Source organism: Phocoena phocoena, chromosome 16 (assembly GCF_963924675.1).
Source record: "Phocoena phocoena chromosome 16, mPhoPho1.1, whole genome shotgun sequence".
NCBI classification, from domain to species: domain Eukaryota; kingdom Metazoa; phylum Chordata; class Mammalia; order Artiodactyla; family Phocoenidae; genus Phocoena; species Phocoena phocoena.
Window position 1 is genome coordinate 15,749,206 of NC_089234.1, and position 16,301 is coordinate 15,765,506.

Genomic DNA, 16,301 nt, shown 5'->3' on the forward strand with positions numbered 1-16,301 from the left:
CACCGTGCAGAATGTAGCCTTGTCGCCTCTGTCTCGTCTCCATTTCTCATGCTCTTTTAATTGAGATGCTCACAGCCGACAAACCCTAAATTGCAGGACCCGACCTAGAGGGCCTTTCAAAAGCTTTGTGTGGGAGGTGCCAGGATTGTATTGAAGGTTTACATTTTCTCTAAAATTTTTGAAGGGGGATGGGAGGCAGAGGGTGAAGGAATAAGGGTTGAGTTGCTTTGTTTTGTCTTGTTTTGACAAAAATTTTAATTTTACCCTTATGTTAGTACCTTCTGAGATACCCCTCTGTGGTTTAGTGTCATTGTCTAACACAATGGCAATCTAGTTACCTTCTCAGCCTAAAGACTGAACCACAGTGTTCTTGAGAGTACTTTTATTTTATCTGTTTGTCTCCAGTGTGGAGATTCTTTCTATGGACTTTTCAGGGAGCTGAAAAATTGGGTCATTTGGAGGGTCTTTCTGCAGTGTGTAATTAACTAACCACCTCCGTAGCCCACAAAGACATCTTGCAATTTAGGCTTGGTGCTATAAGCTTTGCTGTCATGGTACAAATAGTAATTTGCCATCAGGAACTGGAAAAATCAGAACCCATCAGTATCTTAATATTTAGGGTCAGCTCACAATCTTTGTGAAGGCAAGATTGGCCGTCAGAAGTCATGATATTATTTTTCCATCAGAAGTACATTGTTTTGCTTCTTTTAGCTACTGAAAGTGGTTTAATACATTACCCATTATGTTAACGTTAGCATACATATTTGGAATCTGTAGTAGTTTTTCTCTTTTGCATTCCAAACTTACCTAGAAGTTTGAACAGAGGAAAGTTCAATGGGATTCATACCACTGAGATAGGACTGCCTTTAAAAAATACATATAAATGAAGTTTCATCGAACCTTGAAAATCAGTGTTGTATGTTTGCAACTTTTTTCATAAAGAATGCCCAACCAGGATCCAGTGCCCAAGATTCTGGGGAAACCTTTTGAAACCTACTGAGTATTTGCAGTCAAAGTTTAATGGTTGCATAATCAAATGGGGTTCTATATAAATATATGAATAATATTTGGCATCTCTTTACTTTTCCTTTCTTTTGTAAAATTTGGCCTATACAAACTAGGATTTTGTCAAACATCCTGTCAATACATCAGACTAGCCTCGCACCTAAAAGTTGTTTCTATGTTTTACAAAAATATACTCTTAATTTTCACTACATCGCTTTCCACTGTTCCACTCATTAGTTGAAAAGTAAATTGAGCCACTGGTCTCTACTGGGAGCTCAATTTCGAGACAGTAGCAATTTGGGGATCTTCCCCAAACTGGTTATGTCTTCCTCACCATCACAGTATCTGCACTGCTTGCATTTCTTCCTGTTTTAACCCCACTTTTAGTGAAGTGTATATTTGAAATAAATGGCTCATGAGTGAATGACATCTCTCTATATCCTAAGATGTATTACAAAGGATTCCATGTCACATGTCTATAGTAATTCACTCATTCCTGTAATTTCTTCTTCCAGTAACCTCAATCTTTGTAATACAAAAGTTAACCTTCTGGGTTATTTTTGTTGGAGAATCTTCAGTTTGGTTTGCCTCTTGGTTGATCTGTTTTTCCCATCGGTGGATGGCTCCCCATAATCACACACCTTTGCTTTTCATTTCCACAGATCAAGGGATCAACATTTACCGAAAACCACCCATCTACAAACAGCATGGTAAAACCCGCTTTCCTCCGCGTAGCTTTTAAATAGCAACGTCAGGTGAACTCTTCACTGTCCTCTGAAAGGCTTACCTGCTGCTGCTTTTGAGAATCAAACTGGGGCGTCCAGTGTATTATGCCTTCATGGTCTCCTATGATGCAAATATTCTGAAGTCGGTTTTCCTAGATAGAGAACACTTAGCTTGATTAGGAAACTCCTAGCTTATTTCTGAGCCCATCAAACTATGTATCATTACACTCATAGAGAAGGAAAGGTACGGTCACACAGTAATTCACAAACTCCCTAACAAGACTTTTTTGGGGGGCCATCAAATAATTTAACCAACCTCTCTGATAATTTTGATGAGCTTGCAATTAGTTTAACTAATTAAAACTAGTGAAGGCTAGCTACCTAAAAATTAATTTGACCAAGGGAATTCCCTGGCATTCCAGTGGTTAGGACTCTGTGCTTCCATTGCAGGGAGCACAGGTTCGATCTCTGGTCAGGGAACTAAGATACCGCAAGCTGTGTGGCCAAAAAAACATTAACTTGACCAAGCTTCCATCAGCCTGACTGTCCAGTTCCCCAGTTTCTGATGGAGCATGCAGATGTCTGCACCCTGTGGTAGAGGGGATGGGACTCATGCTGAGACAGAGGCCCTAGCCTTGATCCCAGCTCTTCACCTAAACGGTTCTGTGATATCAGAAACGTAACCTCTGTCCCTCAGTTTTCTCATCTGCAAAAACCAGTACATTAGGCCAGCTTGTCTCTGAAATTCCTGCAAGCTAAGAACCACTGATGTGGATTTATAATTGTGTTTTCCTTTTCTGGGAATATAGAATTTTTAAACCCAGGAAATCATATTACTCTTTGTAAATCACATTTCCCTCCAACATTATTAGGTCTCTATAGATTCAGCTGCTATAAATCTTTGTGAATGGGTAGAAAGCCAAGACTGGTCTCCAGGTGATTTCAGAAAATTATACACAAATTGTGCCTGGAAATTTGAAGGCTGCCTTTAGAATCCAGTTGACATTAATGAGTCCTAAAGGCTTAGGATGACATGAAAAGCAAATAGAGTTGAAAATGCAAAAAGGAAAAAAATTTAAGGCCAACATTCTAGGGGAAAAAGGATGTATGTATTGTAATGGTTCTAGAACTATGATTTTTTTTCATCTGTGTTTGTTTTTTGAGTTTACACCATGTGCTTGCTTTTTTAAGTTTCTTAACCTTGTTTTTGTTTGCTTTTTTTATGGTTTAATGTCTTCTCACCCACTCATTAACATGTGAATGTTTACTGACTTCACCAATTCTAATGCGTAAGTACTGTTTGAAGTCTGGCTTTAAAAATATATATATTTTTTAAATTTAAGAATAAGATTCCCAGTTTGATTTATCAGTTTATAGAGACTTTTTAAAAAATACTAAAATCTCTAAGACCCTGCCTCTCCAAATAAAAATAATCAAATACTTAAGGTTTAAAAAGATAGGATAATGTTAGGTTATTTATTTGGAAGGGATTAGTTTGCTTCTTTCTGTGAAATTGACTTTACTCTTTACGTTCTTTCAGTCTCTTGTAATTAAGAGTAGCACAACCAGAGCGGTACATCCCAAAGGACATTCTGCAAAAGAGCAATTCTCTGTGATAGAAATAGATGTCATAGCAAAAACTGGTGTCTATGCCCTGTGCATTTGGAAAATGCTAGACTTAAATAAAGTCACACTTCTTAGTCTTTAATATGCTAACACATATAGTCCTTCTTTAAGAAGAGGATATAGTGTGCAGCGTTTTCCAAGCTGATTTTATCTTTTATACTCATGAGGTTAGAAATTCAGAAAAACACTGTTCCATGCCTGGCTGAGAATTTACCCCTTATTATTATGTAGGGCGACCTCAGTCAAGTTACTTAAGCAAATTGAGACCCAGAAAGTTACTTTAAAAATGTGGAATTGGAGATGAAAATTCAAAAAGTTACTTCCAGATTTAAAAATCTGTGAGCCCAGGGAGGGGGGCAAATTTTATTTATAGCATTATAAATATATTGTGGAATGTTTAGTAACATCCCAGGTCAGCTTGCAGGATTAGCCAGAATCGGGGACTGACCATTTAACCTGGTTTGTCTTGCTCCACTTCTGTGATTCCATTTGGGGCTCTAAGCCGATGACTCCACCTGTCAGCACAGCCATTAAGAGCTCTGCGAACTCATGCTGCTCCTATTCTGGCTTTTGTGGTTTTAAAGCTGGATGACTCATTTGTATGTGCAGCCCCTTGAACAAAACAGCGAGTGGGTATGGCAAACCCAAGCCTCAAGGCTAAACTCCTGCAAGCTGACAGTGGATTCACCTAGGAATCAAGGACACATATACAATAGGCAAGGATTGAAATGAACCGGACCAATATTTTTGTGGCTGAGAAGCCACAAAAATTCAACGCCAACCAACTCTCTTATGATTAACACCTACAGTCAAGTGACAATGTCATGCTTTTCACTAACCTCTTTAATTTCAAATTAACTAGATTCAAATTTCTAATTGCTCTAGAATTGTCCAGTGGAACTTTCCCGGATGATGGAAATGTTCTATAACTATACTGTCCAATACAGTAGCCGCTAATCACGTGTAGGTATGGATCACATAAAATGTGGCTAGTGCCACTGAGGAACTGAATTTTAATTTTATTAATCATTTGTTTTATTTAATTGTGTTAATTTAAATGTAAATAGCCACGTGTAGCTCGAGCTAGTATTGGACAGCACAGCTCTGGAACAAGATTTTTCAGATGTAGAACAGATGTAGAATGAAGCTTTGCTTCTGGCAGAACGTAAGGAGGATGAGTCGAGTTGTCACTAGGAACTATTAGTGACGGGGTGATTGATAATGGTGATAAACAGCTCTCTGGTGTTCACACTTTTTGCCAGAGCACGAGAAAACTATGTAAGAGGATTGTATACTACCATGGCCTTACAGACCGATAGCTAAGCTGCCCCTGATTCCCATCCAGATGCAGCTGCCTTGGCAGCCCAGAGCAAGTCTTCAGAAGACATCATCAAGTTTTCCAAGTTCCCAGCAGCCCAGGCTCCAGACCCCAGCGAGATACCAAAGATTGAGACGGACCACTGGCCTGGTCCCCCCTCACTTGCCGCCATAGGTATGCAACTGTAGCAGCTAAGCCAAATGGACAAATTGCTAGGAGATCTCAAAGTGCAGTGCTTAAAAATATGCAAGGAAATGGGTCCTAGTGTAAAGATTTTTTAAGAAAAGTACGACCAAGAATTAGAACAGTGAAAAGAACTAAGGTAGTGTTAACGTGTGTGCAGAATGCTTCAAAAATCCAGCCACCAGAGCCTTGTGCTAACCAAGCCCAGTGAGGTGCAGAGCTGGTCTAAAACGGGTGTTTTGCGTGGACTCTCAGTTATTATTGTAAAGTCAGTAACTTTTTTTTTTGTGGTACACGGGCCTCTCACCATTGCAGCCTCTCCCGTTGCGGAGCACAGGCTCCGGACGCGCAGGCCCAGCGGCCATGGCTCACGGGCCCAGCCGCTCCGCGGCACGTGGGATCCTCCCGGACCGGGGCACGAACCCATGTCCCCCGCATCGTTAGGCGGACTCCCAACCACTGCACCACCAGGGAAGCCCCAGTAACTCTTTTGAACATAGTTGAATCAAAGCCTCCTGCCAAGAACTTCGTTCTACATAGTTAGAGCATAGTGGGTGGATTTACTGAGTGTCCACAGAAGTGTGACTTCTTTGAATTAAGTTTGTTTTAGACGATTTCTGGGTTGTAATTACGATTCTCTTAACAACCAATCTTAACACTGAAGCTCTTTCATCCTTCTTGCCTGATCATGTTCTGCGTTACTAAGAAGGGCTGTTACAGAGTAGCAGGTGTTCTGGAATATTACTCATGTAAAGTTACATGATTTCACATCTGTCATTTCCATGACTTCTGTGCTAAAATGTCACATTGGAGCTGTTTCATTCTTTGCTTTGAACCACACATTTATGCTTTAGAACTGTCTGTTTACTGCTTTGTCATTAGTGAAATCACTTGGCCCTGAAAAATGGTATTAGCAAACTCAGAAGCTAGTACTGAAAATTTAGTGAGTCAGCTTTACAAAGATATGACTATCTTATCACATTTCTGTTGACAACCTAAAAGGCCTTCAATTTTCCAAAATTCCCAAATTTTCTTCATCCTGCTATTTTTCGCCAAGTTATTTTTGGAATAACTTTTACAGGCAATAGAAGTGGATTTTAAAGCAATTGATATCTATAGAAATAGTTGAAGGAAAAATCTATTATACCTCCTGGGTTCCTTATTCACAAGTATTCTATACGTTATGTTGACTTAAGATGTATCTAGTTCTTGAAAACATGCCTATTCATTTTTGTTAGTGTAGATTAAAGAGAGAAATTCACATTGATATTCATGATCTTAGAAACTAAGACTCAGTCGTCAGCTTTTTTTTTCTGCTGGTCCACGTCCTTCAGGCGGTTCTTGGAGCCGCTGAGGTTCCTAGTTCAGTCGTGTTGCATAGCAGGGACATTAAACAGCTAAACTTTGGGGGAGAATTAACATTTTGTTGTTACCAACTGTCATCGCTAAATAGTTTGGGGTTCCAAAATGAAGAAAGCTTCTGGTCCATTAATCCAACTGATCAAACCCTGAAGGTATTAGTTAGAGTTTATTTTGATTAGATTAGCAGGCTTTCCTATCTCTTCCCACAGCTAAATTAGTCCAAGCCACTTAGGAAAAGCGATAATTATCTTAATTTTCCAGCCATTCAGACAGATTCCTCCTTTCCCCTCCATCTCCCCTTTTCCAGGAAGCTTAAAAATTGTACGTGATCTGCTCTATTATACTGAAATAAGTAACTTTTTAGCTGAATTAACCCTTTTTATTGGCCCATTAGTATAAAACCCTTTTGTGACCATTTTCTGAAAGATTAAGAGCAAGGAAACATTAGAGACCCATCCCTTCAAAGAAAAATAAAGCATGCTTCTTTTTTCTTTTTTTTTAAAAATATTTATTTATTTGGTTGCACTGGGTCTTAGTTGCAGCAGGTGGGCTCTTTAGTTGTGGCTTGAGAGCTTCTTAGTTGTGGCTTGCTGCCTCCTTAGTTGTGACACATGGGCTCCTTAGTTGTGGCATGCAAACTCTTAGTTGTGGCATGTATGTGGGATCTAGTTCCCCGACCAGGGATCGAACCTGGGCCCCCTGCATTGGGAGCGTGGAGTCTTAACCACTGAAGCGTGCTTCTTAATGAATTTATTGGAGGTAGAAGACAGGGTGATGGTATGGTGACAAACCTAAATATTCAGAAAAAGAAAACAAGATTTTTAAATTCGTCACAAGAGACTGTCTTACCTATTTGATGGTATCCAGATGAATCTGGCTTCCTCTCTATTTGAACAATGACCTCAAGGACATGAAAATAATAACCGTAGATGCCCCTCCCACCTACTATGGAAGCTGTGGCCAGTGGGATGACTTAGACCCAATCATAATGGCAAACCGAGTTCGAATTGAGCAGATCCGATTGTTGGGAGGCATGCCTTACTGAATCACATTTTTGGACTGGCTTGTCAAACGGGGCCCGTTGTCTCAAGAAACCAGCTGAACTGGTGGCAGGCTCTTTTTTCCCATGTGTTGTTCACGAATGTTGAAGACCACTGCTGACTTTGCCCGCCAGACACGTTGAGCACAGGTGGACTAGTCCCTTGAGCTCCCCTTGCTGTGGGGCTAACGTGAGAGGTTGTCTTTGCTGTGGACTTAGGAGCTGACATGAGACGCAGATCTAGTGGCAGAGAGGAAGACGACGAGGAACTGCTGAGACGCCGGCAGCTACAAGAGGAGCAATTAATGAAGGTTTGTCCTTAAACTACTTTGCTGCAGCCTTCACTTCGGTTCTGTCTTCTGTCGATCCATGTTACTGAATGATTGCTATGGGCGAGCCACCAAGATTAGCAGGGGGTACTCCCAGCCCTCAGGAGCTTACGGTCCAGTAGGAGAGACAAGGTGGGCATCTAGTGACTGTAATAAGGCAGATACTTAGCGGGTTCTGGAAGAGGTGACCTGGAGGTCAGAGAGACACGGAATGTTTGGGCCTTTTCGAGGAGAGCGAGACTCTGTGTGGGGTGTGTGGGTGTGCGGTGCATGTGTTGAAAGGATGCTGAAAGGCCAGGTAAAGCCAGAGTGTACTCCGAGGTGGTACAACACCTTCCTTCCCTCACACAGGCTTTGCTGAAGGGATTCCCTTGGGAAAGAGCCTTTCTCCAAGTCTTTCCTCAGGACTCATAAGACCTTGTGTGTGTATATCTGGGCCAAGAGAGAGGGGATAAAATGGACTGTCACTAAGACATCCTCATTATACACTCTGTCTCTAGCTAGGCCCACAGCATCCCAGAAGGCCTGGGGTTGAGGGAGCCTAGAAATGATCGACTCCTACCAATAAGGGTCATTTTCCAAAGATACTTCATCATATGGGGAATGCACACGATACTAGTTATATAAGGGTACAAAGTTACATTTATTATGTGTTCCCAGTTTTGTATATTATGTGCGTAGAAAACTACTGGGTAGATACAGATCAGAATGTAAATGGTGGTTGTCTCTGAGTGGTGGATTATGGGTTCTTCTTTCCTTCTGGGTTTTCTAGAATCTGTACAATGAGCATGCATTATTTTTTCCCCTGTTTTTAAACAAATCAGTGTAATTTATCTTTAAAGGCTACTGCCCCCAGTCTTCCCTTCCCACATCAAAAATCTGTACATACTCAACACGTTGCCCTCCTGAGTCTCCCTGCTGGCGCTTTGCGGGGAGGGCAAAGGAGGGAGAACACTCTTCTGATGTGGAGCCTGGTTTAGGGCAACAGAGCCTTGACATTGAAGGGACTATGGTGGGTTCAAGGTCCAAGACCTGGCTGACCTTTTGGGGAGCCACCAGGCTCTGGGACAATATGCCTCAGCCCTCTCCAGAGTCAGGAACTTCTTGCAGGATCTCCTAAAAAGAAACTGCAGTTCCCTAAAAGTAATTGCGGGCTTCGCTTTCATTTTTCTTTTCTCTGTGAATAGCTCAACTCGGGCCTGGGCCAGTTGATACTGAAAGAAGAGATGGAGAAGGAGAGGGAGAGCCGGGAGAGGTCCTCCCTGGCCACTGGGCGCTATGATTCTTCCATCAACTCAGGTGAGCAGAAGACCCACCGCCTTCCCTGAGCCAGGAGCTGGCCACCTGCCTGCAAGGAGCCTATTTTGAGGGTTCCAGGAGAGGCAGGGTGGTTTCTGGTGGAATCTACAGAGTGTTCTATAGGAAAGGAAGTGTAAGAATCCTATGTCATGTCAACTTAGCTTAAGAGCCTGCCATGGCTCTTCCTTAAATGTGTGTTTCCTTCCTGTTGGAAATAGGGGGAGCCCTTGGAGGATCTCAGGAACCAAGAGGGGTCAGTCCCCTTGTGCTGGGTCTACCTTCTAGAACATACATCTCAGAGGGAAGTGGCAAAAAGAAAATCCTCATAGAGAACAGAATACTTTTTATAACTTTATTCTTTTTTTTGATTTGGTTGCACTGTGGGACATTAGTTCCCTAACCAGGGACTGAACGTGTGCCCCCTGCGGTGGAAGCACAGAGTCTTAACCACTGGACCACCAGGGGAGTCCAAGAACAGAACGCTTTTTAACTGTAGAGAGCATGAACAATTTTTTCAAAGTATTATGACTTTAGTATATTCAATATAAGAGCTGAGGGCTAACAGTGCTGTTGTTGATACTTTTGAAAGAGATTAATTATATACTGGGCTGAATAGTCTTTCGGTATATTTTCCCCTGCTTATACTTGTCATAAGCCTGTTCCCTTTTAACCCACAAGATATGTTCTCACATGTTGTGAACTAGTGCATAATTTTCTCTCCTGAGGATTCCTTTAAACATGTGTTTAGTGCTTCCTATGCAAACGCTTCTGCTAAACGTTATCTCATTTAATCTTCACAACATACCAATGAAGTAGATGGTATTATGAGTATTATCATCTTCCCCGTTTTGTAGATCAGGAGACAAGTAAAGGGAAGTTTAAGTAACTTACCCGATGTCACATTGCTGATAACTACCAAAACTAAGGTTTAGGAGTCCAAGTATTATAACCCCAGAGCCTACACCCTTAACCGGAATGCCCTGCTACTTCTCGTAGATGTGTCACTGGCATTAATCTTGGATTAGGTAGTTTAGTAACCTTTAGAGTTCTTTCCAATTCTGCAGTTCTGTTGTATAAAAATAAATAGCACTGTATCTACATGGGTCAAGAAATGAAGACTTAACAAGATGGAATGCGATGCCCGAAGATGCAGAGGTGTTAAGTTGCAGAGCCAAAACTCAAGCCCAGGTCTACTCCCTCCAAAGCCCAGCAGTTTATGAGGTGTCCACGCTGTTGATCAATGGGATACCCTATCCCAAGCCTCCCAGGAGTCCAACTGTGGTTGACCAGTAGATCTTGGTAACTTAAGTGTAGGCCTCCAGATCAGTTATTGCTGCCATACCAACTGGGGCTTGGGCCTATGTATCCCAATAGCCCTGGGTTTAGATCATTGCTTAGATCTTTACAAGCTGAGCAACCGTGGGCAAGATACTTAAATTTCTATTAGCCCCTATTTCTTCTCCTGTAAGATGGAAATACTGCCATCATTATTAGGATTGTGTTGAGGATTCAGAGATGCCAAGCACTTCTTCCTTCCCCATCCCTCCTCGAAAATTTCACTGCCCACCCATTCCCTGCATCACCCAAACATGGTGGCATTTTATGAACATTTGAGCCCAATATTTGGATTGGTTTTTTCTAAATCTTCTATTCTGTAGGGTAGAAGATACACTGCCGACTTCATGAAAGAATTGGACTTCGGGTTCCTAACAGTTACTTTTTTTATCTTTCTCTTATTCAGCTTCACATGCTCTATCATCGAAAACCTCATCTCTCCCAGGCTATGGGAAAAACGGGCTTCACCGGGTGAGATTTCTCAATTACTCGTTTCTGAGTCTCTTCCCTCTTGAGTCCTGGTTGAAGTGCTGATGTATCGTCTGAATACATCTGACAATATGATCTCAGTGTTGGATATAATGAAAATTGTAATCACCCTGCTCTCCTGGTAAATCACTTTGAGTTACAGGCAAAATAAGATATTTCTATTGAGAGAAAGAGAAATTGACTTTAGATAAAAGAATAGCCTGTATAAGCTTATGGGAAGACTAGATTAATTGTGTGCCAAATATTTCTACAATCAAGCAAAAAGTAATTACTGGAGCCATTATCTCTGCTGTAAAAAGATGCAGGAAAGTTTGTTACAACCTCCCTCCCCACAAAGCGTAGAACAAGTGTAACTGTGTAGCTGTGATGTGGAAAAATGTGTTTTTATTTATCAGCAAGAGATACTTGCTTGCCAAGGACCTGCTGAGCAGTAGCATAGGATATACCACAAAACACAGGTATTTCATAGAAGAAGAACTACGTAGGAAAAATAATAGGGGTCCAGGAATTCGGCTTGGGAGGAATTCTTAGGATTTTGTAAATCCTATCTTCCTTTTCACCTGACTCCAAAATGAGTACTGTGGAGCAGATTTTCTAATGGTGTTTTTTTCTTCATTTCAGCCTGTTTCTACAGACTTTGCTCAGTACAACAGCTATGGGGATGTCAGCGGGGGAGTGCGAGGTGAGGCCCCTGCAGCCGGGTGTTGGCTGACCAAGGGGAAGAAGGGGCTGTGCTGTCACAGGCATGTTAGCTGGGCTCAGGCTGTGTCACACCCTACGGTCAGATCACATCTGTCCTCTGAGCCGTCAGGGCAGGTACTAAAATCCCAGAGGATCTCTCCTGATGTGAGACCACAAGAAGCGAGTTTGTAGGAGGGAATTCATTGCTCCTACCATGTGCTGAGCACTAATTAGATCCCTGGAAGCACCGTGATAAGCAAGACAGGGGCCTACCTTCAAAATGCATGTGGCTACAGATGAACTGGTGTGCAAGGCAGAAACAGAGACACAGATGTAGAGAACAAATGTATGGACACCAAGGGGGGAAAGCGGGGGACAGGGCTGGGATGAACTGGGAGATTGGGATTGACATATATACACTAATATGTATATAATAGATAACTAATAAAAAAATGCATGTGACAGAGACAGAGAGAGAGAAACTCTGTGAGATAAATGCTATGATCGGAGATGCAGAGAGAAGGGAGAAACACCTTCAGGGTGTCAGCTTCCACAAGAAAGGGTGTTTAAACTGATAACTAAAACCAGAGCGGGCATCTTCCAGCTTCAGGGAGCAGCCAGGCAGTGTGCGCAGAGACCCGGAGCCGGGAGAGCGTGGCTTGTTGGGGGATGTTTGGAGAATTGCAATAGGTTATAAGCTCTGTTGATGTATCCCTATTTTAATATGGGCTTGCCCTTCTGAGATTTTCTTTTTCTTTCCTTTCCAGACTACCAGGTATGGAACACTGTCTTTCCCAAGTTGGCCACACCAGCAAAACAGCCTTTTCACAATCCAGACATGTTCTGCTGCTCCAGGGAAGGGTTTCTGTTGAGAAGACCCTGACTTTAGTTGATCCGTCTAATCCTTAGTCCACAGATGTGAGGAGCCATGAGCAGCAGGCATGCCTGGTGCCCGGGTCAAGCTGGACCTGCAGGCCTGCATGAGCCACACCAGGTGTCCGAGGACCCTCTTGCTCTGCCTTTGGAGAGTCCTCTCTGGGGTGGAAGTGGACCTGCGTCAAGGGTCCACACACATACAGTTGCTTTTTCTTTTAGTTATAACCACTCACTCCTTGAGGCCCTCCCCTCCTCTGTGTGGTCACAGATGAAAAGAAACCCCTGTCTTGGCCAATAGGAAAGAGCTGCTGTGGTACCATTCCTTTTTTCCTAGAACCTAAACCTTGTAAAATGATAATGGAGAATGAGAAGAGGGGAAAAATGCAAAGAAAGTTAAGATTCGAATTTTAAAAAAAAACAAAAAACAAGCATAGACCTGGCAATTCTTTGACGTACCATATACTTTAACACGTGCAGCCTGCATTCAGGGATTAGTCAATAGTTATTAAGCCAACATCTTTCATCAGCTGAAGTATAAAAACAGCATTCCCACTATCCCTGCTTTTATTTAACAAGGAGCTCATTTTGAAAAATCCATGGTAATTAAGGTGGCACATCTCTAAAATGGCCGTGAAGATTTGCGACCCAAACAGGGAGGTCTAGGAGCCCACAGAGCTCTCCCTCAGCTCCCCATGCTGCCGTGGGCCACTCCTGAAACCTGCATTTCTGCTGCAGACCCTCCCAGATGGCCACATGCCTGGAATGAGGATGGACCGGGGTGTCTCCATGCCTAACATGTTGGAACCAAAGGCAAGTGTGGCTCTTTTTCTCTTTCCTCTCACATGGGATGAAACTGGGACATAACCCTGAAAAGATTTGATTTTCTATCTTTTTCACCATTTTCAGGGTTGAGACCCACTTGGCTCCAGGCCAGTGCATTAGGCAGGGTGTGTCATAAAGCATCTTTCCACTCTGTGAGTTTTGTCACACCGAGTCAGCAGGTTTAAGCCCTCACTGGGTCTGGTGCTGTGTGTTCCCAGTGAAGTACCAGCACTTGTCTCCTGTGACCTCGGTGTGTACTTGGCCCCTGCCATGAGCATGGCAAAGCCTGCTCCATGCGGAGCAGCTGCAGCCCCCTCCGGATAGGGTGACCAACACATCCTAGCTTACCCAAGACCTTCCTGGTTTTAGCACCGGAAGTCTTGCATCCTGGGATCCTCCTTAGTCCCAAGCAAACTGGGATGATTGGTTGCCCCAGCTCTAGAACATCCTGTGACTCCAAAGGTATCCAAGAGCTGTGCTCCTTGGTGACTATAACTGGGCCTTATTTCAATACGTCATCTACCAAAACACTGCTTCTGGGACTGCATGGCTCCCTGGATTCATGAGCTGGACATGGAACGAGATTGTTTAACCCTACAAATGTGTACTGCCTTGTAAAACATAAACCTATAATTTCAATTCTCTTCCAATTTTTACCTTCATCCCCAATACATAGTAAGTTGTATTCTTTTACTCAGCAACGCCCTCCAGAGGCACAGTGCCACATGAGACACTTGTGGGTATTGGGAATGTATAGGAACCTGCCCCTGTCTGCTGGAGACTTGAGTGAGGAACACCCATCACTCTAACGCTCTAACCATAGTGTCTTAGAAGCTCTATCTTGGGAGTCTTAGATTTTAGGTAGCTTCTGCTTGTTGATAAAATGGACAGCGGTGGGACTCTTTCCGTGGCAGTCCAGTGGTTAGGGCTCCACACTTCCACTGCAGGGGGCACGGGTTTGATCCCTAGTTGATCTAAGATCCCACATGCCACGTGGCCAAAAAAAATAAAAATAAAAAAATGGACAGCAGTATTCTAGGTGTTTTTCTTTGCTTCTCAGATATTTCCATATGAAATGCTGATGGTGACCAACAGAGGGCGTAGCAAAATCCTAAGAGACGTGGACAGAACCAGGCTAGAGGTAAGAACAACAACAACAAAAAAACTTGTCCCAACTGCATATTCCTGTGCATTTTCCACAACTTCCCCCTAAGAAATGTTCCAGTTAGAGCAAAAAGATAAAAAGGATCAACCTAGGTTAAACTAAGCTAACTTGGAGGAAAACCCAAATTTGTATTTAAGAGATGAGCCCAAAAATGTATGGTAAAATTCAGAAGCGCAACCCAGGAGATGTGGTATGATTTTAGTCATTTCCTCTGGAAATTCGATGTTGCCCTAATTTATGGCTGGTGATGTAGCATGGAGTCTCCATCACTCTTCAGATACCCCCAAATCCTTATCTTTCTCTGAGCCTGGGCTGAGTTTGTTGAGATTGGGGAGGGAGTGTTCACTAAAGAGGTGTGTGCTAGGCAAGTTTCTCCCTTGGCTGTTTCCACATTCCTTGTCGAAGGGTTAGCTGGGTACACATACCCAAGACCTCCTTAGATGTGGAAGACTGATCTTTGTACTTTTCCATCTGAATGGTTTTAATTAAGAAAAACTCTGGCTGCTAATCTCATAAAGAATCATTAATTTTCTCTGACAAAAAGCAGTACCTCTGTATGTGAGGTCAGGCTGGCACAGAGAATAAAGGCTCCACCATCCTAAGAGAACCTCACTAGGCGGACAAGAGATTGAAGTTCTTGGTCTCCTCAGTAGACCAAACATCCACCTGAACTCCCACTGCTGAGCCAGGAAAAAGCCCCAGGGCTGCCAAAGGACCACTCTGGAAGTCTCTCTCTGGCTTCCTTATTGCTCTGGTCCATTTTCCCTGCATCTCCTCAGCGTCCCAAGGACCTGAAGTGGAGTCACCTCCAGCATAATGACTCATCTTACCGTGCCCCATCGCCATTCAATGTCATTAACGATCATCATTAATACTCCACCAGCTCTTTTCTTTGGTAGGAAGGGTGCCTCACCTGGCCTGGCCAAGTAAGGAACCACTGGGTCCAGTGCCTGCTACGAAGCCTCAGAGATAAACTCCTCTTCCATCATTCTGCCTTTTGCTCTTCAAAACAATTACTTATAAACTGGAGAGCAACTCTCAAGGTCATCCATGTGGCCATCAGGACTGACCACTGTTCTCTTCTCCCATCACAGCGCCACTTAGCCCCAGAAGTGTTTCGGGAAATCTTTGGAATGTCCATCCAGGATTTTGACAAGTTACCTCTTTGGAGACGCAACGACATGAAGAAAAAAGCAAAACTCTTCTGAGTACCACACATAGACAGCAATTAGAAAAAGGACTGACCATGGCGGTGACACATAGGATGTTGTAGTGAGGCCCAAACTTGATTGGAGAATTTGCAAACTACTGTCCCTCAGCAACAAAAGGGAAAATCTGATTAAAACACCCATGAGCCAAATGATGGGCCAGCCCAGGGCAACATTCGCCCGGAAGCAGTGGGGTAGAAATGTCTGTGTTCCCACCCTCGACAGTAGTGTTCACGTGTGACCTTTTTCCATCACCTTATGTGCACAGCAGGGGCTACTTTTGTTTTCTTTCAACTGTTATTCAATAATAGTGTGACTGTATGGGTAAGAGCCAGCAAGTGCCCTTAGGATGCCGCATGGACAAAAGCAGTTGTAATAATTCCAAAGTACGAGTATATTTATTATGTAGCGCCGCGGCTGAGAAGGAAGAGCCCGAGGGATAGATCCACGTGGCAGCAGCCTTTGCCCTCCCTTTCCTCACTGGCCTCCTGCAGCCCTGCCTGGGCTTCAGCAGGAGAGAAAGCAGAATCGGGGCCCCCGGCAGCTCTGTTTCAATAGCCACCAAAGTCATTTTTAACATGCTCCTTGTCCCCTACTGTTTGCTAGGACCTGATTGGCAAATTACTTAGCCTATTATTACTTTTTATTTTATTTTTTTTGCGGTACGCGGGCCTCTCACTGTTGCGGCCTCTCCCGTTGCGGAGCACAGGCTCCGGACGCGCAGGCTCAGCGGCCATGGCTCACGGGCCCAGCCGCTCCGCGGCATGTGGGATCCTCCCGGACCGGGGCACGAACCCGTGTCCCCTGCATCGGCAGGCGGACGCTCAACCACTGTGCCA

At 43.4% G+C, this 16,301-nt stretch overlaps 1 protein-coding gene across 17 annotated transcripts in view; it reads left to right on the forward strand.

Moving 5' to 3' along the window:
* ABLIM1 (actin binding LIM protein 1) overlaps positions 1-16,092 on the forward strand; it is a 323,249-nt gene extending 307,157 nt beyond the window's left edge. For 6 of the 17 annotated variants that reach the window (XM_065894024.1, XM_065894029.1, XM_065894030.1 and 3 more), the window contains 9 exons: positions 1,668-1,715; positions 7,478-7,569; positions 8,775-8,886; positions 10,628-10,692; positions 11,332-11,392; positions 12,159-12,166; positions 13,003-13,077; positions 14,150-14,230; positions 15,349-15,462. In XM_065894024.1, the coding sequence (XP_065750096.1) occupies positions 1,668-1,715; positions 7,478-7,569; positions 8,775-8,886; positions 10,628-10,692; positions 11,332-11,392; positions 12,159-12,166; positions 13,003-13,077; positions 14,150-14,230; positions 15,349-15,462 (656 nt within the window). Of the gene's footprint in view, positions 1-1,667; positions 1,716-4,701; positions 4,849-7,477; positions 7,570-8,774; positions 8,887-10,627; positions 10,693-11,331; positions 11,393-12,158; positions 12,167-13,002; positions 13,078-14,149; positions 14,231-15,348 lie in introns of all 17 variants that reach the window. The other 11 variants (XM_065894021.1, XM_065894019.1, XM_065894020.1 and 8 more) reach the window with 3 other exon arrangements.
* Positions 16,093-16,301: the final 209 nt, after the last annotated feature.